Consider the following 22301-nt stretch of genomic DNA (forward strand, 5'->3'; position numbering starts at 1 on the left):
TGCACTCCAGGTTTAAAGCTTTAAGCCACAGTAACCCATGTCAGATCCCAGTCTTACTCTGCTATCAAAACAACTGAACACCAGTGCAAGCAATCCAATGACTTCCTAAAACCAGAGTTAATCCTTCTTCCTTTGCAGTTCTACCAGTTTGCCACTGTTCATTTATCATCCAAAGGTACTGTCCCCTGTTATCTCCCTCTCTGAAATTGAGGCCTAGGTTCCTAACCCAGAAGCCCACCTTAAAACAGCAAAGATTTGCCACAACCTTCCACAAGTCACTCTTCAGTACCTGTGCCACGGCACCTTCAAACCTCAGAGAACTTGTCGACAGCTACTCATGGCTCACAATCCCTTTTGTAAGACAGTGTTAAGTCTTAAGTCAAATAATCATTATTATAATTGGCATGGACAAACTACATTCCTAAGCAGAATCATCTTTAGATGTTCCCACACAAAAGAATGACAAAAGAACAGCTTTCTTTATTAACATACAATTATCTTAACAGAATGTAATCCACTTTTGCCTGCAGTCTAAAAGGTCAAGCTGTTAGTACCATCTCATTGTGTGATGAAAAAAAAAGATTTTGATGGTGAAATGAGGCTAAATCCCTAGGGTGGATCTTTTTAGAGTTGGCAGGAGTTTTAGAGCTTTAGAGAGAACTAAAAATTTCACGATATTTCCAAACTGTCAACACACTGACTAGCAGAGCAGGTTTGTTTTTTTCCCGTGAAAATAAATTCAGATGTCAGGTACTGTTTATTAAGATCGTCATTCAGTAGTTATCTATTTATGCGTAAACACCTCATACCAGTATGAGGAGTGTGAAGTGGACTGTAATAAGAATAAAAATAATCGAGTAAGTACGCTCTCTCTGAATGTTGGCTTTTGGGTACTTATATGGCACATTTCAAGAGCAGCTATGTAACAAAGTGCTTTTGGGAAAACAAACATACATGCAGATATAAAGCATAATAATAATTTAAAAAAAAAACTACAAAGAGACTAAACAACTCAAGTAGTTCTTAAGCTGCTTGTTTAACATTTGCCAAACATGAGATGGAAGAATACGCTTTTTTCACTAAAAGGAAGACCTGGCTTCGGAATGGATTGTGAATGTGTTCCCATGTTCATGTGAATTTCCTCGGAGGCCTTTGGTTTCTCACTGTAGATTTATTGCAAACTGCAAGAAGTGAGAATGTAAACATGAGTCAGTCTATGTGTTCTCCCTGTCCTCAAAGGACGTATAGAGATTTAGATAGATACTTTATTCATCCCCAAGGGAAATTCAGATTTCTATACATCAGGAGATTAGTAGGACAGGAAAATTAGTCTACTTGTTTACACTGTTTCCTTATTTTGCCTGTTAAAAATTAGTCATCCCTTGAGGTTTTGAACATAACAACCTTTGATCACAAAAGTTAATTATCCAATGGAATTGGGTGGGTTGCTTTGCCTGTGAGTCAAACAGTTTCATTTCAGTTTCAGCACAATAGAATAATTTTAATTAATTTTAATCACTTTATTGATCCCTCCTGGGGAAATTACTCTCTACATAGTAACAATACGTATCAGACTAACGCAAAAGAATCACTTGGAATGTTATGAAATGTCAGGTAATAACATGGCTTAGTGACGTATTAGCCATTAAAAATACATATATTTTTTTAAACTAACAAAAAAAAATACATATCGCTATTTAAGTGATGGAAAATTTGTCATTTGCTGTAAAGGTTTCTTTGTCTCTGTTTTTCAGTTTTGTTTTGTTTTGTTTTTTAAAAACGGGGCTAATTTAATAAAATTTTTGGAAAATAAGTGAAAGTGAAGGTCACTGATATTCATGAAAATATCAATATAAATTTGTATTAATATCAAATATATTTTTTTGTAATATATTACTGGACCATCCCTAAGCACTTTCTGTTCAAATTAACATTCAACCTTTTCAAATGTAGATATACTCTTTTAATAAACATTCCAGTACTCAATACGTCATACATTGTGCCAACCTTTACTTGATGGGAACAATTCCGCCTACAGGCTTGTGCGAAGACCTCAGGTGCTATGCCACTTAATACTGCCTAAAGGAATAGGGACAGTCACGCTTTCTTCCCTTCGTTTTGTCAAGCATAATGTAATCCTGTCTTAAGTGATGTGTCACTGAGACAGAGCAATAGAAAAACACAAAACACAAGCAAGATTAATGGTACAAATGGTATCTATATCCAGTATGTGTATTGTAATAATGTACTCAATATTTGTGACTTACTGCTGGTTTAATGAGGGTGAAGTACACTGTACTGGTGGGCTTAAAATATTATTTCAGTCACTTTATCTAAGACTTACAGGCCCTATGAATTTGAGCCACATTTGTGTGTGATGTAGGCCAGACATAAATAAGACATGGTAACCTGAGCTACAGTGCTGGAGGTGTGTACACCTGAGCCAAGCCGTGTAAGCACACCCAGAGAGCCTTGTTAAAGTTCACATTAACTACTAAACTAACTAAAATGCTCTCACAAAATACATTTACATAGGGAAGCAAATACACGTGTAGGTATTTACAAAGCATAACTCCAACTTGTCTTACACGCAAACTGTAGGCACAAACACCACAGTTCACATATCTCATTGCATATATCTGCGCGCATGAACAAACGGTCTTTTGTGAACTGCAAAGTCAGTCAACCTGCTGCCTGCAGGCAATGTGGGCTGTCGTCTCTGCTCTGCTATTAAAGCCGTGCTTGACTCTTTTTGAGCACTCCCACAGTGGATTTCAAGCAGAGCGGATCAAGATGAGGACTATTTCCCTGCTTTTGCTGGTAAGCACAAATTTCAGAATTATCTTAAAACAAGATAAAATTTGGAAATTGTGACATGAAAGTGAATGTTTAGTTATTTTTATAACCCCATATTTGAGAGAGTTTGGTTGCTTGTGAGAACTTGCTAAACTTGGAAAAAGCAGCACAGAATATCTACATGTATAGTAGGATAACTAAATGTATAGTATAGTTGCTGTTCTATCAGTTAAAAAGTCTACACACAAATGTGGCTGGGTGAAGTCATCAAGCAAAACTAGTTCTGCACATTATGTTATGGGAAACAAACTGTGAAGATGGTAACAATTCAGTGGAGTACAGCTTCTTTTTTTAACAGTGTTGTTGCATTAGATTGGGTTGTAATTTATGTCTTCCTTTTATTTAGTTAGTTACAACCTCAGAACCTTCTTTTAAATAAAGAAACAGGCTTTGTGCAACTTAATTCTGTGCAATAGAGAATTTCTGTTGATTCCTAAACACATTTCAGTTATGGCGAGCAAATGTCAATAACAAAAGTAGTTCTTAATACACCTTTATTCTAGAGAAAACCTGGTTGTCAGGCAAGATTCAAAATAAGGAGTGGGAAGTCATGTTTCGTAATGATCAGCCTGGTTAAAGACCTCTCAATCACTGTCCACATCTTCAGTTTGTTAAATGATTCAAATAAATGAAAACCAAATTGCTTTCAGTCTGATTATCAGATGACATGGCAAGTTGTCCTGTGAACATAGTGATTTGAAACAGCTGTCCAATACAGTACATGCTATGTGTCAGTCAGATGGCAAGGTTAAACAAAAAAACTGGGGCCTGGGAGTCAAGATGGCGACCATAAAGTCCCTAGTTGACGCATCTCTACTGCCTTTACCTTTATGTGGAACTTTCAACCACAGGCCATGGAGTTTGGCTTTAAGGCAGCAACAGAATAATTAAAAAAAACCCCGCCTGTTATGGCGTAATAATTCCCATTAAATAGCTTAATACCTGTTCACTGTTTGACTAATTTCATCAAGATCCCATTAAAAATCTAAGTTGGTGTTATTTTCTCACTGCCATCAATCACTGTACACTCATCCCGTGCAACGGTAATCATAACTACTGGCCAAAAGTTTTAGAACAAAAAAATTTGTTCAACAAGAAGATTAGACAATTCCTTGTTTTTAATTGCTTACTTGTTTTATGTTTTAATTTCAGAAACACAGACACACTGAATTGTACTGAATTTAAATAATAGCTGGAAAAATGAATCTAAGTGGCAAAATATATTGAAGAAAATGGAGGGAAAGTCAGAGTCAAAGTTTGTGTAAATAAGCAGTGAATAACGTGTGTTAAGAGGCACCTGTCGAGTGTCCTGGACTTATGTTGCATTAAAAGTGCTTTAAACATTATCTGTCATGACAAAAACAAGTATTACTATCCAGTTTTCCTGTTGTAGGTTGCACTGGCAGCCCTGGTAGAGTCTTACTGTTGGAACCCCAACAGACGTGCCAAGCGGGTAACTGTTTCATGTTTGGAATTCCAGACTCCTGCCAACATGTGTTGCTTCTTGCAAAAATTATGAAAACTGTATGTGTGATCTACAGGAGCTTTTGGTGCGTTCTAAGAGAAGATGGGTTTTGTCTACGATTGAAGTAAAAGAGCACGAACCTGGTCCATACCCATTACTGATTTCGAAGGTGAGGACATCATTTGCAGATTAAAACTACCAATCAGTATGGCAGCTCAGTATCCAAGCTGGACCAAACATAAATACAATAGAAGTTCAGTTGTGTGCTTTTTGATTTTAGATGTTCAATGACAAAATAGATCCAAATGCAAAAAATCACAAGTACATTATAAGTGGAATGGGTGTGACTGAGCCGCCGCTGGGAGTGTTCTGCATTAATGATTCTACTGGAGAAGTCTATGCCCGTAAACCCATTGACAGAGAAGAAAATGACATCTTCCATGTGAGCTAATACTGGATTACCAGTCCCTATATGATAAATACACTTCATATTGATTCACCAATAAAACTAATCTTGTATGAATGCCTTTGCCCACAGATCAAATTTGATATCTTGGACAAATACACCAACGAGGAAAAAGACAAGGAACTAGCTTTTGATGTACAAATAAAGGACATCAATGACAACCCACCTACATTTATCGATCCTCCAAAGACTGTAGATGTGTTAGAAAATACACCAGAGGGTGAGTATACAGTTGTGTAAATCTTTCTACAGTTACTGAATATCACACATCAAAAAATGAGAACAATTGAAAGTGACATGGCTATTACAGAGTTCTCAGAAAGTCTAGATGCTTCCACAGAGATGTGAGAAAATAATAATTTCAAATCTGGACTTTATCTTTCATGTCTTTTATAGTCAAACTGCATTCTACTGTGCTTCTACTTTGCTGAAACACATTCACATTCTTGTGCTTCCTTTCCTCAATTCTTTGAAGGGTACTTGCCAGTGCGTCTGGTGGCCAGTGACAGGGATGAGATGAACTCCTCTAACTCTAAAATCACCATCAGAGTGGCTTCACAGAACCCGGCACAGCCCAAGATTAATGTGGATCAGATCAATGGCAGGATGGCCCAGCTCACCTTTACAGGATGTTTTGACTACGATGTGAGGCTCAGTGGCTTACAGTTGACAACTGCATGCACATGCATAGACACACACACCAATGTTTCAATGATATCCAAATGTCATCTCTTATGTATCTTCCAGAGAGTAAAGACGTATGAAATTGTTGTTGAAGCAAAGGATCATGGAACACCACGCCTTTCCTCCACTGCTGTTATTACTCTCAATATTCTTGACTCAAACACTCATGCGCCAACATTCAAGGATACTAAGGCAAGGACTACTATTATTATTGTTGTTATTATTATTAGTGGTAGTAGTAGTAAAGTTGCTCTTCACGGTGATGTATGATGTTGTTAACGGTGAAACTGTTCTGCCTGTCCAGTACAACGGTGAGGTGTTAGAATCAACTGTTAAAAATGATATTCTGAGAATTTCGGTGGAAGACAAAGACACTCCCGAAACTCCAGCCTGGCGTGCCAAATACTTCTTCATAAAAGGAAATGAGGACGAAAACTACAAAATTGAAACCGACCCCAAAACAAATGAGGGTGTTCTGAGTGTCATCAAGGTAATTCTGTTTTTCTCAAACTTAAGTCATTTACAGTGGGCCAAGCTAAAAGTCCAACAAACTTTAATCTTTAATCATAAATAGCAGTTGCTCCAATTCCAACCTAAACTTGTGTGTTTCTTGCAGGGGAAGGATTTTGAGCGGACAACTTTTACCAACCTGCTGATCGGAGTAGAGAATGAGGAACCATTATTTGTCTGTAAAAGTGCACCAAGTGGTGCAAGCACACTTCCACGGGCAGGGCCAGTCAACATCACAATGAAAGTGATCGATGTCAATGACCCACCTTACTTTAAGAACCCCCCAGCTAAAGTATACCAGAGGGAAGAGCAGGACCCAGGAAAGGTGCTGTTCACTCCAGAGGTTCATGATGTCGACTCTAATGTGTCCGCAATCAGGTTAGTGTCTACACACTGTATGCCTCCTTATTATTGTCACATTGTAAATAAAACCTAGCCTAAGTTGGATTTTTCTGGTAGTTACCAATATTAAGATTTGAGAGCTTAGAAAATGCTAAAGCATTTGCACATCTGATGTTTTTTTTTTTTTTTTAAATAAACGCATATCATTGCCAAACATTTTTGATAAATTTGGTTATCAAATAATTGTGACCACAATGTGCGATGTCTGGGACATTTTACAGCTCAAAAACTCAGCTTGTCAGTTCTCTGGAAGACAAATTATTAGGATTTTGGCAGGCAGTTGGATGGGTAGGGCCCTGTAATACACGCCTTATGTAAAATGTACTTGATAGCATGGCGTACTGGTGACAATAATTAATTATCTATTATTATTATTATATCTATTATTATCTATTAACTGTCTATTAACTATCTATTAATTATGTAGTATTTCTGTTTGTGCCTTAGAAGTTGCACACCAACATATAAGTGCATGCCTTTTATTAGGTGAAGTCTTGCCACAAATGTGATCTATAGTTCAAAATCATCACCTTGGGAGCAAGGTCCATTTTGAATGTAATACACAACAAAGCTACACCTTTGGTTTCCAGTAACCGCAATTTAGCATTTTCACTTAATATGTTCTGCCTCACTCTCCAATATCTCCTACCTGTATTTAGGTATAAGCTGTTAAAAGATCCAGCCGAATGGGTGACCATTGATGAGAAAACTGGACAAATCAAAGCAGCTAAGAAAATGGACAGAGAGTCACCCCACGTTGACAAGGACAGCATTTACAAAGTCGTCATCATTGCCATAGATGATGGTATGAAGGAGCTCTACTGTATATTGTAATCAAACTATATAATATGGTCCATTGGTGAACTAGAGTAATAAAGTGGTGGTTTTTCCTTTGCTGTGTTCACCAAGGTGAGCCTCCAGCCACAGGTACATGCACAGTCCCGATCCATCTGATGGATGTCAATGACAACCAGCCTAAGCTGGTCAACAATAGTGTCATAATGTGTGGAAACAAGGTTAACAAGGTCATGGTGACTGCAAAGGACACAGACGTCCATCCTTACAGTGGGCCCTTTGTCTTCTCTCTGGGGGGTGCTGACAAAACTCTGGCGCAGCGATGGAAACTAGATCCTGCCTTTGGTTAGTACATACCTTTACACCCACCTCACTAAAAAAATTGTACCAATCAAAGCGTTACAACACACCTCTCTTTACATTCGTCCCCAGGTGAGGAAGGTGGCCTTGTTAGCCTGAAGGTACTTCCTTATGGCAACTACTCAGTGCCCCTGGTGATTCAGGACCAACAGGGCATGACTGCAGAAGACACTGTGGAGGTGATGGTGTGTGACTGTGGAGAAAAAGACTTTTGCCGTAGCAAAGAGCCAATCTCATCCGGCCTTGGGGCACCTGGTATTGGACTGATTTTGGCAGGATTGCTCTTATTTTTGTGTAAGTATGGCAATCAGTGAAAACATTAACAAAACCATAAAGTTCATCCTCCATAAACCTGCAGTGACCCTCAAAATGTTTTAGTATCAAGTCAATTAGACAGAAATTGACTGTTAAATGAAATAATTAATTGCTCAAGATCATTAGCTCCCTCTGAGATCAATCACTTAACTAATAGAGGGATGAGGAAGATAATAGCTTAATTTAACCATTGCTGTGCTGATATGCACGTTATTATACTGCCTTATATTCATCCCTAAAAGCTCCCCAGTACAACAGCAGTCTCACCTGTTGGCCAGTGAGCAGCTTCATTGGAGCAGTTAGAGGTTAAGAGCCTTGCTCATGGGCCCCTCCATGGCGGTAATGAGGGAGAAGTAAGCATTGGTCTTTCTTTCCCCACCTTCCTCACACAGCTTTATCTTACTTGTATAGGGGACATTCTCTGTTTTGGCCCTCATTGTCAGTGGAAATTTATGTGGTAGTTGTGTACACTCTGTTCTTAGTGTTATTTTGATGTGTGCCTGCAGTACTGCTATTCCTCTTTATGTGTGAGTGTGGAAGGAAGGAGTTCATACACCTCCCGACCCTGGTGCAGGATGAGGGCAGCCAGACCCTTATCAAGTACAACCAAGAAGGAGGGGGCGCTACATGCACAGTGAGTTGGTTGTGTTGTGTTTGCGATTTAGAGGGAGTAAGACAGCGATAGGATGCTACATTTCTTCACCGGTCACAATGTGTTACCAATTCTGGGGAGACTGGCCCTCTTATTTATTCTTTTTTCTCCCTCTCTGCCAGGCTGAACCCACTCTGCCCATGACACCTACAAATTACGCAACTGTGACAGACGGACTAAAACAAGCCACCAAGGAGGTACTCCTCATCCCCTCCCGCAACTGCCTCTCATTCCCTTTTATTGTGGTAGACTTTTTTACACACAGGCCTAAGGTATTAGTGTGGGTGCAAATTCAGGGTGTGTCAAATGGTAAGAGTCTAAAAGGCCTCACTAGACAAGCCAACATACTTATATAAAGAAAACAGTGCATGTTTTACAGAATGTGACTCCTAAGTGTGCAGAAAATTATTGACAGCTATAATCCAGTTACTTGGAACAATTCTTTGTTCGTCTACCTAAAGACAGATAGACAGGTATGTGATTTAAGACACTGTGTGAGATGTATGCTGTAGACACATTTATGACATAAATTACAGGGTTTGTACAGGATTGTGTAATAAGTAGCGCACCAGGTGAACTTCAGCAGTAGCTTGGCACGATACAAAGAAGATATCTGCCGTTGCCTGCAGTACATACAAGGCGGGGCTACACGATCTGAGCCCGATCTTGTGGCTGCATTTCCCTTTTCAAACATTTGATAAAATGTTTTCCTTCAATTTTGTAGCAAAAATACAATCCAGTTTTTACTAGGCTCTATTTATTAATTTGTTCTGCTCAACTAGGTCTCTAAAGCGGTTCCAGTAATGACCCAGGACATGGACACTTACAACAATTCAGGGTTCACCATGGTGAGTAGTAGGTCTGTAAATGTGCTTGAGTGTCAACAAGACAAAGAATTATGAGGATTTATAGGAATGTTTTACAGTAGCAGGACTTGTTGAAATGATGATTTCACAAACAACAAATTCACTTTCAGTGCAGATATGAAGGAAAAATCTGTTGGTAACAGAAAGGACTTGTTGCTGTCCTACTATGCTCTTAGACCCTGATTTAACATTGCAATATATCCACAACAGATGAACTCTAACATGACCTCACTGGGAATGCAGACTCAAAGAAACAGTCTCAGAGGCTTTGGAGGGCAGGCCACGGTGAGTAATTATGGCTGTTATTACAATAGGTGCCTCTTTCGGCATGTGTTTCCTAATAACTGTATGGGTCCGCCGATTACATGAGTTAATCGATTAGCCAGTTGACAAAATTAATCAGTAACTACTCTGATAACCGATTAATAATTTTAACGATTTTTAATGAAAAAACGCTTTTCTGGTTCTAGCGTCTCACGTGTCAGAATTTCTTTCTCACTTATTAAGACAAGACTGAACTTTACACAATTTTTTTACATTTTTTTTACACAGGAAGATTAATCAATTAATTGAGATTGGGTTTTGTGTGTGTGTGTAGCTGATCCACACACTGTTCAAATCCACAAGAGGGTGCCACAGTACTATTATGACAACACACATAGCGAGTACAAGGAAGTCTTTCCCTTTTGTTTGCTTAGTTTTTTGTCCTTCTCTTATTTAGCATGATATCTCAAAAGCATGTTGACTAGTTTCAGTGAAATAATAAGATTAACAAGAAGTGAACAGAGAAATGAAAGAAGATTTTGGAACATTTTTCCACATTTTTCATGATGTAATAATATCGGCTTGAATGAAAAAAACAAAAACTGGCGCGTCTAATAATTGCCTATTTTTATTTGTATTTTTGGTGGACTTATTTAATTTGCTTGCACATTAAAATGCAACATAAATATAGCAATTTTAAAGATGTAACAGATAAATTCACATACTTGGACACACTTAAATCCATAAATACTTTGGTTCTGTTGACTTTTATTATACTATACTGAAAGGTATTTATAATATTCAGTCTAATGTCCCTTATAAATAAATAAACAACAAATGGGGTGGATCCTGATCCACATTTCTTCAACTGAAAAAGATTCTTGCATTCTTTCTTTAAGTGCTAGGTGGTTCAAGTTAGAAAAATTCCAAATACAGTGACTGCCGTGCAAGGTCAAGTGAGGTTAAAAGACTAAACATACATTTGTTTTCTTAATTTTAGTACTCTACATGGACTAACAACAGGACAAACACCTACCAGGTAAGTAGTGCGCTTCAATTACTTTTTGTTTAAATAAGTCAGTACAATATAAAGTGGGCACCTTGTGCATTTACATATAATTTTTTGCTATAAGAGCTCACCGTCCTCCTCTCTGTCAGCAGGGTGGCTCATCAAGGTACCAGCGCTTTTTCAGCCTGCAGTCAAATCAGTATACTGCAGATCACATTGACAGGGTAAGGCAGTTTGTCTCACATCACATAGAGCTGAACACCAGGCATGCTATGTTAACGCATTCATAAGGCACTTGTCTCTATGCATAAGCATAACATAAAATCACTATACGGTTGTCTGCCTCTGCTTTAAGCAATGAAAAAAGTGCCATGAATAAAACATTATACCAAACTTTTTAGATGTATTTTGGTATGACCTCTTTTTGACAAAACTGACCCAGAAATTTATTTTTGATGCAATTCCACAGAGACTGCGCATAATTGCTGAAAACCACACAGACCACCCAGTGTACCAACCTCACCATTACGCCTATGAGGGAATGAGCACAGGATGCCATTCACTGGATGAGCTGTCACTCAGTGACCAGGGACAGGATTTGCAGTTTCTCAGTGATTTGGGGCCAAAGTTCAAGACCTTGGGAGCCATTTGTCACCAGAAAATTCAAGAAAAAAACATACAGCTTTGAAGGGCACAGCTGGAACGTGATTTTTCTATCAGGCAGGTCGCTCTTTCTTGCTGGTTTGTGATTGTGATTATGGACTTATCTGATTGGATATGTGGCACATTTATATGCCACAATGGTTGTATGCAAAAGTTTGGGAACCTCTGGACCTTACATTTTTCATTGATTTTTAAAGTGAAAAAAGGTAAACACAACCCCCTCCGCAAATACTAATATTAAAAATGAGGAAAGGCACTTTTATTGGTTATTATTTACTTGTTATTATTTTTACTGGTGGTTATTTCATGACCTTAAAGAAATGAAACAGTAATTGTTGCATGTGCAAAGGTTTGGCAACCCTTCTAACTCTAAATCACTCAGAACTTAATTAACCAATTATGTTTCGAGTCAAGATTTGCCTTTAGGAACTGTCTGCTAATGACGTTTGGAGAGCTGCTAAATTCTTTCACTCTTCAGGAGTTACAAGAAGGTTTACCTAACACAGGACTGGTGGTGCCACTGTCTTAAACTGTCAAATTGTCTTCCCCTGTGCCGCACTGTCTCTACAAACAGTGGCAACCAGCGCCAAGGGATTCTGGATGCAAATTTCATGCAGTGAGTCAAGACAGTGAAAAGAGAGGTTTCTACAACAGGACAATGACCCAAAGCATAGCTCAAAATCCACCAAGGAAATACTTCAAGGAACACAATCTGAAGATTTTGGAATGGCCCTCATCGCCTTCTGGCTTGAACAGCACTGAGAATCTGCTTGTAGATCTTAAACATGCTGTGCTTGCAAGACAGTCTAAAAATATCTTAGAACCTGAAGTGATCTTCAAGGAATTTGAAAGTGAAAAGTCCTAAATCAAAAATAGAAAGACTCTTAGCAAAAGAGTTTGAAAAAAAGCCTTTTCAATCTGTGATATCTGCCAAAGGTTTATTTACAAAGTACGGCCTTAGTAGGGTGCCCAAACTTTAGCACGTCACAATTACTGTTTATTTTATTTTACTTTTCTGTATGCTACAAAACATGGAATTTGCCCATGGGTGCCCAAACTTTTGAACACAACTGTGACTCAGATACTGTTTATTGGTATCTATCCACAAAACAAGGATAATGTTGTAGAGGCTGTATTTTGCTTGAAGATGAGCTTGAATTAATGCACTGTACAAACTATCATGCTCTGGTGACTTTGAAATGCTGCATCTTGATGGGTGTGTTTGCTTGTTTTTTTACTATGCTGCAATAAGAGTGATTGTTGCCACATCTCACTGCTTTCTCACTGCATATCATTTCTAGCTCTGGAGGTTTTGTCAGGACAGTATTATTTTCATGTTTTAAACTGTAATTTTACAGACGTTTATGTGTGGAAACTGGGATGCTTCACAGTGTATAAGATGTTTTACTTCTGCACATCACTTTTACAGGAATACCCCTTCGTAAAACGATTCTTAATAAGGACCAGTAGAAATTTGACTGGTTGAAATTACTATTTCAAGTAACTGGAGAGTGATTCTGTAAATGTCTGTGGCCTGTTGTTAATGGTGAACCCTGAGCTGGTGAACACAGCAGTGTGGAATTAACACTGTACATGTCTTGCAACAATACACAACTCATTCCTTGATTTGTTTTCTTATGTGCATTTTGCATCTGTTGTTTTAAATATGTATTCTTTTTAGAAAAGACACTGAAATGTAGTACATAGAAGGAAATTGCTAGTAGCAATCTCTGGGATGATTTCTTTTACATGGATAAGGGGAAAGAGAAGTGTTCATATGCTAAAGCGATCATAATAAAATTATACCAAACTAACAACATACTGTACCACTATGTTAGAGTGCTAAGATCACATTATAATTTTATAGATCCAGTTTTAACCGCTATCATTACTTATATTACTTTTTACACTTGCACACTAATAGTCTAAAGTGAAGACTGTGACATGACTTGCAAAACATAAAGAGGTTGTTAGCGTGGGAGTGGTGACAGCAGAAATGTCATTGGCATTGTCTCATCAGAAAGGTAGAAACCCGTAGACAGTTTTCTCACCCTGCACATGATTCATGCAAAAGACCCACCTAAATCTGTGTAGCGTCTGTATGTCTATATGAAAGTCACATCATTTCCTATCATCAACTCCCTGTGTTGCTGCCAAAGCAATCTTCGGCTGGTGCAATTTAATTTGACATTCAGTATGTCTTTAACCTTCTCCTAAAAGGTGGAGTGGGTGCTCTTTAGTCTGTCAGCAGAACTGGCCAAACCTGTTTTTAGTCATGTATGTACTAAGCAGAGACGCCTGACACAGTTAAGGTGTGGCACCAAGAGTACGGTAAGCAAATTTGAAACTGTCAATCTGCGTGGCCCATACGCATAACCTAGAAACAAACCGAATATAGACAAAACACATTTTTATCTTTAGATCCATTTAGTTCAGTTCAGTTCTTTTCTGTCCCACAAGAGAAAGGGAAAACATTAAAAGTACTGGTGCTTCATGCAATGGGAAATCAATGCAATAAAACTGGATTGATGATCACCAAAAGACACAAGGTAGTATGGCAGTGATTCAAAGTAACTCAACTACTGTTAATTAATGACAGAAATAACAAAGCGGCTGTTGAATCTTTACAAATGGCAAAGAGCAGTATGCTTGTCTTGATTGGACATTGCCCTTTACTGGCACGAAAGGTGTGGAGTCATCCACACAGGGTGTTAAAGAATTGCTTTTATCTTTTTTCCTGAGAAGCGATTTCATCAGTACTGATGGCCGATGACTTCAGAGCTACCTTGCTTCAGTGGAAAATATCCTACACTGCTTTTGTATGATGCTAGCTGGAACATGTAGGTAATTGTGCAAGCAGCTGCTTAAAATCCCCCTCAAGCACACTACCTAAATGACTGATGTGCCTTGTTGTGCTTTCATGGTTTTTCTAACAAAGACAAAAAGAGGTATATTATTAAAGTATGAGTACCTCCCCTCCCACCCCTCCACAACGCCCAATCACCTACCCACACCCCCAGTGGAGCAGGAGCAGTGCTGAGCAAAGTGGATCAGATTTTGGCTCAGTAGATGCCCACATGGCAAAGAAGTCTTCCATTAGATTGTGTCCTCAGGTGGTCTGAAATGCCATTCTCATTAGAGTAAATAGTACATGAGATGCTGCACAGCGAAACAGGCAAAACATAAAATCTTTGCTAAAAGGAGATAAATCAGATCATGCTGATGAACTGAAGATGAGAAATATTTGCATGCACCAAACAGCAAAACACATAATAAAGATGATGACAAACACCAAAAGACACGATGGAGTGTTAAGTAATCACAGTATTTAAATTTTATAAAATCATCTGAGGGAGAATTAAAAAGCCTTGTAATTTCTGCAATGGTTTGGAGCTACAATGGCATTTGCAGTTTTTCCTAAGTACCTGATCCTTCTCTCTTTGTCTTATAAAGAATGTGCTGAGCCAAACTGTGCTAAAATGCACACAATAATAGTTCATTGCATAAACTCCTAAATTCAACATTTGTTACTGCTAACTGGGTTGGGAAACAGCCCAAAACAATAAGAGGGCAAATCTGTCCAAGTTCTTTTGATTATCCATGTGGGTTTTGAACTTGCCTCACAGGAACATTATTTTCAAACCTCATTATTATATATTTATTAATATCATGTGTTATATGGAACATAATGGAACATAATATGATATACTGTATAATACATTTTGTGTATATTTATCTGGGTAAATATTTATTTCATTATGTTTTATTATGCTTTCTTTTACATGAACAATTTCTTGTGTGTGCACCAATATGAAGCACTTTGTAGCCATGTTAAGAAAGGTTAGTAGAAAGTTAATAATCAGTATCATACTATGTAACAAACAGTTAAATGAGAAACTCTATTCTCATCATAATACTCAGACTGTGTTACACTCAGATGCTGTGATAGCACAGTGGCATTCACCTAAAATCTCCAGGCCCTCCCACTCACATATATATACTGCAGCCAAAAACAACCATTGGCATGCAGCGCAGCGTTCACTCGGGTGCATTCAAGTGAAAGCCTGTTATCTGAGGGACTAACTTTTAGAATAACACGTAATCTGGAGATAATATGGGGACAATACACCTCAGTGTTTTCGTGCTGCTGGTAAGAATTTATCTCTGGTGGAAGTCTTTCTGCACAGGAGGGATACAAATAATTAAAACTGTGCTTACTGCCTTAGATTCCAACACGACAAACAGTTTTTAGAATCACTCTAACAACATGTAACATAGATGTAATGATTTATCATTTTAACCTGTTAACCAACCAAGAAGTGAAAGAACAATAAACAAACGAGACAGTTAAAAATTCTACTGGTATGTGAGGAGATTTTTTTTTTTTTTTGCAGTTTATGTCTTCCCTCTGACCTGTGCAAAAACAGAACATCCCACATGTACTTAATCCAAAATAAGTGTTGCAACATAATGTTTTTGCAGTGTTTGGGAATCAGCAGGTTGTCTTCAGAAATTTTGCAGCGACAAAAAAGAAACTGGATCATAGATTCCTTTACTATTGATGAAGGCTATGAAGGACCTTTCCCATACTATCTGGACAAAGTGAGTATCCAATGCATGGATATGAATGCCACGTATGGCAAGGAAGATCATTACAAAATGTATTGCTTTTGTGTTCTAACTCTCTACAGATTTCAGTTGAGAAGACCCTCACCCTGTTCAAGATAAGTGGTCAAGGTGTTGATAAGGAACCCAAAGACACATTAGAAATCAACTCCTCCACAGGGGAGATAACTGTAAAAAGACCTGTGGACTACGAGCAATTCAACGAGCTTAAGGTTAGTGTCTCAGTGAGTGAATGAGCTCAGGGTGTGTGACGTGGTAGGAGGGGGGTTTCATTAATTCACAGTTCTTGCTTTTGCATTACAGTTGGTATTTCAGGCACTTGATAAAGAAAGTCATGTAATAGACACACAGCTGGGCATTGAGATACAGATTATCGACTCAAATGACAACCCTCCGAAGTTTGATCAAGAACTGTATGAGATCACCATAGAAGAGTCAAAATCACAAGGTAACTTACTCATTTTGAACAATTTCCTCATGTCCTCTTTACTGCTGCTGCTTTGAAATGGTAATTTATGTAAATTCAAAATTCCAAAAAAAATAAAACAACTTTCTTGTGATACTGACAGGGACTGGCTTGATTATCATTAAGGCAACAGATGCTGACAGCGGGAACAATAAAATATTTGATTTACGAATAGTCTCAGTCACTCCTAAGCCAGAAGAACTGGAGTTTTACTTAAACCAGATCAACGGTGATCAAATTGGAACCATTTCATTTAAAGGGTGTCTGGACCATGAGGTGAGAGGAACTTCCCTCCTGTTCAATCTTTAATAATATGTCCAAATCAATTATGTTTTATTATTTCATCCTTATTTCGGAAAATGACATTTCTTTGTAACCCATAAGAAAACAGAGAAATACACTATTATAGTGGAAGCCAAGGATCGTGGAGAAAAAAAACAGCTCTCCAGCTCCTGCACTGTCGTAATCAACATAGAAGATGGAAATAACCACTTTCCTGTGATCACACGACAAACAGTGAGCAATTACTTCATTCAATTACCTTGAGGAAGGTAAGGAAATGACGGCTGGTTCTATAATACAACAATTCTTTTTTTTTTTACCCCAGGGTCCAGGGAGTGTGAAAGAAGGACAGAAAAATGTTCTTGTTTCACGTCTGCATACTACAGACGCAGACACCAAAGGTACAGCAGCCTGGAGAGTGAAATATCAGATCCAAGGAGACACAAACAACTACTTCAGTATCACTACTGACCCTGAGACAAATGATGGATTGCTGTATGTGGAGAAGGTAATCTGTCCATGCTCATAAGTACGGTATACTGAATTCATCTTTTCAAGCTACAGTCCAGTGATAATCTGTGAAAATATATTAAACTCTGAAGTCGCATTTCTAAAAAAAAAAAAAAAAAAAATGTACCAGACCCACCACAAGAACAACAGCTTTGTATCTTCAAAAACAACTGCAGGAAAAAAAAATCAGGTACAGTAAGCACAAAGGTGTACGATAAAGCACTTTCGATCACACTTTACAGTGGACTTGAATTCTTGAGCGTGCTGTTGTACCGACAGATGCCCTTAGTTGATGTCTGTCGTTTAGATATCATGCAGTCTTAATTACATCCACATCCTGCTCAGGCAGTGCTCCAAAAAACTAAAAAGATGTTTTAGAGTTTAGTTTTGTGTTGCAGAAATCACTCACTACCAGTGTACGATGAATTTTCTGTCTCTTAAACAGCCATGTGATGTATGATATGAAATTACATTATGGTATAAATTTTAATATTGTCTTCAAATCACCATCTTTACTTCTTTCAAAGAAACTGGACTATGAGGGCGGTTCTCAAAGGAATGTGACGATCAGTGTACAGAATGAAATCCCCTACCATTCATGCAAAGTGGTGAGACGCACCACCACTGGTCTTTGGACAGTCACTACCAGTACTGTCATTATAACTGGTGCCACCACTGGTGTTGGTATTGGGGCAGGGCTGCCAGGTTCATCCACCTACCAAGTGACAGTGACTGTGGAGGATGTCAATGAGCCTCCAATCTTCGATGAACCAAACAAAAGGATTCAGTTGCTTGAGAATGTTGATGTGGGACGTTATCTGGTGACATTTACAGCCAGAGACCCTGATGTCACCAGTGCAAACACGTTTGTGTAAGTCATGAAGAGACTGGCTACATGTACAGCACACAGAGCCACAATACTCTACATTAGTAAGTAGTATTAGACATTAGTATATCCACAGAGAACTTGAAACTGCCTAACACAGCACATATGTGTGTTTCAGATACAAAAAAGGAGAGGATCCAGCTGACTGGGTTACAGTGGACCCCAACACTGGAAAAATAACCACATCAAATATCATAGACAGAGAGTCAGTTTTTGTGAAAGACAGTATCTATGTGGTTACAATTTATGCTGTTGACAATGGTATGACCTGGAGGACTATTTACATACTGCATATAATATCAATTTCAAACTCGCACAATTTCTTTATCACATTACTGAAAATCTACCATACATGTCTTTGGTCACCAGGTGTACCCCCAATGACAAGTACTGCGACCCTCACCATACATGTTACAGATTCCAATGACAATGCTCCATTCCTGAATTCAACCATAATTGACATATGCCAATCTGCCAGTGATGTACCCTCTAAGGCCAACATCACAGCTGTGGACCTGGATGAAGTACCCTACGGTGGACCTTTCACCTTCAAGCTCCAAGGAAATGTTGAGGGCAAGTGGAAGGTTGACCCTGTGCAAGGTGAGTTCTAATTCAGACAACTTCTTTGCAGTTCAAATGTAGCCAAGATCTTACAACCTGTACAAAATAACATCACTGCTGTCAGATTAAACTCTAAGTCTAGTTATAAAGTGTGTCACAATGAATTTTTATGACAATTCATTTTGGATATACAGGGTATTCAGTCAACCTGGTGAAAGATGGCACAGTTTATTCTGGACACTATGAGCTGTTGCTTGAAGTGTCTGACCTTCAGGGCATCGCTGCTGTCCACAACCTGTCAGTCACTGTGTGCAACTGCTTAGACGCAGCGATGCCAAACTGCCGCTTAAACAAATCTACGGGCTCCAAAGCAGGAGGAAGTCTTTTGATCCCTTTTTTCATCTTACTAGCGATTGCAGGTAGGACACATGTCTGAAATACCTTGATTATTGTTAATAAGTTCTCAAAAAATTAACATGCTATCTTCTAAATTACATTTATTGCATATATGAAACCAGATCAGTTTTATGAGCCCTTCTTTAGGTATGTCTGTGAAGTCAACAGGACTTGCTTGAGGTTCTTGAACTGAAGAAGCCTTTTGGATGAGAGTTGAAATGTCTTCAAGAACTTAATTTTGTAGAAAATTAGTGGCCTCATTTAGACAACGTATGATTTGGTGTGTGTCGTCTTTATATAGCAGGTATGCTACTTTTGATTTCTCTGGTGTCATGCGAAAAACAGCAAATAAAAATCCCAGATGATGATGCACAACAACATATGATTGGCTTTAACATCGAGAGACCAGGAACTGACTGCAAAGTAAATATGTTTATTTCAAAATTACCTGTGCTTAATTATTACTGTAGGCTAATAAAAACACAAACATGCACACACACTCCCACCTACGAACACTTGTTTCTATTTGTTGTTTTAAAGTGTTAACATCTGGAAAGTAAGATCATTTCTGCTGACTTCATCTCACAGCAGTAGTATAGTACAGAGCAAAATCACTACAATATGACTTGTTGCTTTAAAAGCTTAAGACTACATTCAAAATTTCAACAGGTGGCTTTTGACCCGTCAAACCAAGGAAACAGTAAGACTGGACAACGAATAAAAAAAAAACAAGGAGCATCAAACACAGTAGGTGGTGCAAATTACATATGAATTGTGACAAATGTCCACTACTTCAATTTTTTTGTTACTTTTTTATCTACTTTTATATAGTCATGCATTGCCTTGATATGTGTTTTTTTTTCTTTTTTCTTGCAGAAATTCACGAGTCCACCAACTGCGAATGCGTCTGTTGGCTATGTCAGTTCAGGGTACGGCATGTCTCAAACTGATGTGCTACAGCAGAGGAACAATCTGCATTGGGTACGGAAATTATTATTAATAATAATAGGAAGAAGAAGAACATTTTTTTCATTGCCAGTTTTATCCTTTAACATTCTTCTTACGTTGTTTGGTGACAAATGTACACTAATTAAAATTATTTCAAAAGTGAGGCTCAACAGGTTTTTGTTTTGTTGTTTTTTTCAGTTAATAGCCGACTCACTAAGTGAAGAAACTCAAGCCCGTGTACATTACTCCCAGTCCCAAAGAAAAAGCACAGAACATACTTCTTCATTGAAGAAATCTATGCATTGGGTATTGAAATTAATGCTATTATTACTATTATTAGTAGTAGTATTGAGTCTGTGTAATGTTAACAGAGGCCAGTTATTTTACTGATACCATGACATTTTGCAGTTCATCATATCACATAAGTCACTGTAATGTACAGTATAACCACTGAAGTGCTTGATTTTCAGGGCGCGTCATCGGCCACGAGAGTGAGAAATCTGCATGGAGGGTCTAAGCATGCGGTACTGCAGTCTACACCATGATCCGTTTTTCCTATGAAATCTTCCATTATTTTATTTTTTGCATGGATAAACTTTAACTATGACATTCATCCTTGGACATCTGCTGTTATTTAAAACAACTGAGTTCATACAAATATCTGCTTCTCATTTTCCAGAGTTGGGCAGAACACAGTAAATACTCAGGTCTGGAGAATAATGTAATCCAACGTGAATTTCAGCTACAAGTACTAAAAAAGGTAAATTTCATCAATCCTGCAAAGCAAAGGAAGGAAAAGGAAATTCTGTTTTTCTCTTTTTTAAAGCATTTTCTCCTTTTCTTTCTTCTCCCCTGTATCTTGCAGATGCTGTACACTCTCCAGGCACCAGGAAAGGAGCTGGGTGATTATGCTCCTCATGTGTATGCTGAAGAGGGAGAGGCAGAAAACAGCTTTGAGCTTGATGCCATCTCCATCTCTGATATTTCCTTTGATCCAGACTTGGACTGGGACATGGATTTCAAGTTCAGAACTCTGGCCTCAATCTGCACGCCTGGTGATAGCACTGCCTACAGTACAAAAACCTCCTGTGTATTCGAAAAACTTCAGACAGCAACTCTGATCCAAGTTGAAAGCCATAAAACTAAAATGAACACTCAATTACATTTGTAAATTATAGATAATTGTAGGTAATCATTTGGTATAAGGAGTGTTTAGCTTTCTGTTTCTGGTGGCTCACATCAAGCTATGTATGCTACCTTCAGCTACACCTTCATTTTTCTATTTTTATGAATGACGGTGTCTGAGAAAATATGAAAATTTGATAATACTGATAATATGACAGATAATTCTGTCATATACACAAGAGAAAGATAGCCATTGGAATTTTTGGATTAAACTGGAAAAAAATATATGCCTCTCTTTTGCAATATCTGAGGATAAACTAAATGTACAGATTTTCATCCATGGCTTTGTGATGACCACTGCAAGTCAGGTGATGTTAAGTCAAGTTATGACAGCGTCCTATGGATGAAGTTATTATGCTGATTTACCATTATAAGAAAAAGAACTATATTCTCTGGAGCTCACAAAGAGTTAAGAACGTTTACAGCTAAATATGAATGTTAATCAAAAATGCACTGGTTTTACCTGTAATAAATAACAATAAGCACACAGGAGTAAGAGAAAGGAGACTACACATCTCATAATGCAGCCTAATGGGGAAAAATAGCAACCTACCACATTTATCTTTAGATATATTTGGTTTATCTAGCCTTTGAATCTTGACTAATCCGCATATCCACTTAATACTTCATCAACTCTTTGCTGGTGAGAAATTTCAGTTGATTACCGTGTTCCACGGCATGTAAAAACAAACATTGTTTGAAAACAGGACTAGGCAAGCAGATTTCAGGCAGACTGGAACAAAGACCGCTGTTAGCACCTGAAAGACCCTGCATAACTTTTAAAAGATTACTGGACCGGTTTTCACGTGCAGTGTGTCTAAGATAAGATATCATTTCCAGTGAAAGGCAATGCAATTTAAGACAACAATTTCCCGGTGCACAGTGCTCTCTTACAAGGACCGGGAGGTGTCAAATGCGTCATGGAGGGTGCATTTAAACGGTATAAATTTACATGAAGGAAACAATCTTCTATTGCGTGAGAAAGGCCTTTTTCTACATAGCAACACTTGATAAAAACACTAACATAACACACCAGCCAAACAGTGGCAACATGGTCATGTGGGCAGACTGGGTAATGTGAGAACAGTTGATAAAAGTAAAAAAAGTTTAAACAGAGCAGCGAAGTTTAATAGG

The 22301-nt window shown here is 38.1% G+C and overlaps 2 protein-coding genes across 4 annotated transcripts; both read left to right on the forward strand.

Moving 5' to 3' along the window:
• Positions 1-2773: 2773 nt before the first annotated feature.
• cdh26.1 (cadherin 26, tandem duplicate 1) lies at positions 2774-12933 on the forward strand. Of its 2 annotated transcripts, none has more exons than XM_041064248.1 (19): positions 2774-2820; positions 4250-4309; positions 4398-4490; positions 4602-4763; positions 4860-5007; positions 5263-5432; positions 5535-5663; positions 5776-5961; positions 6088-6359; positions 7043-7188; positions 7293-7523; positions 7611-7832; positions 8360-8487; positions 8628-8702; positions 9288-9353; positions 9582-9656; positions 10636-10674; positions 10794-10868; positions 11114-12933. In XM_041064248.1, the coding sequence occupies exons 1-19, from the start codon at positions 2794-2796 to the stop codon at positions 11330-11332; spliced, it is 2523 nt and encodes an 840-aa protein (XP_040920182.1). In that variant the 5' UTR covers positions 2774-2793; the 3' UTR covers positions 11333-12933. The 2 variants fall into 2 exon arrangements, with proteins under 2 accessions (XP_040920182.1, XP_040920190.1); XM_041064256.1 differs by having other exon boundaries at positions 2775-2820; positions 10797-10868.
• Positions 12934-15340: 2407 nt separating this feature from the next.
• LOC121199490 (cadherin-13) lies at positions 15341-21806 on the forward strand. Of its 2 annotated transcripts, none has more exons than XM_041064227.1 (18): positions 15341-15457; positions 15790-15909; positions 15999-16145; positions 16237-16381; positions 16503-16675; positions 16784-16915; positions 17007-17189; positions 17719-18062; positions 18196-18338; positions 18447-18677; positions 18833-19057; positions 19336-19457; positions 19704-19781; positions 19911-20015; positions 20181-20288; positions 20453-20506; positions 20662-20742; positions 20848-21806. In XM_041064227.1, exons 1-18 carry the CDS (start codon positions 15422-15424, stop codon positions 21151-21153), a joined length of 2733 nt encoding a protein of 910 aa, XP_040920161.1. In that variant the 5' UTR covers positions 15341-15421; the 3' UTR covers positions 21154-21806. The 2 variants fall into 2 exon arrangements, with proteins under 2 accessions (XP_040920161.1, XP_040920169.1); XM_041064235.1 differs by having other exon boundaries at positions 19339-19457.
• The last annotated feature ends 495 nt before the right edge of the window (positions 21807-22301 follow it).

This window comes from Toxotes jaculatrix, chromosome 2, assembly GCF_017976425.1.
Source record: "Toxotes jaculatrix isolate fToxJac2 chromosome 2, fToxJac2.pri, whole genome shotgun sequence".
In the NCBI taxonomy this organism is placed as follows: Eukaryota; Metazoa; Chordata; class Actinopteri; family Toxotidae; genus Toxotes; species Toxotes jaculatrix.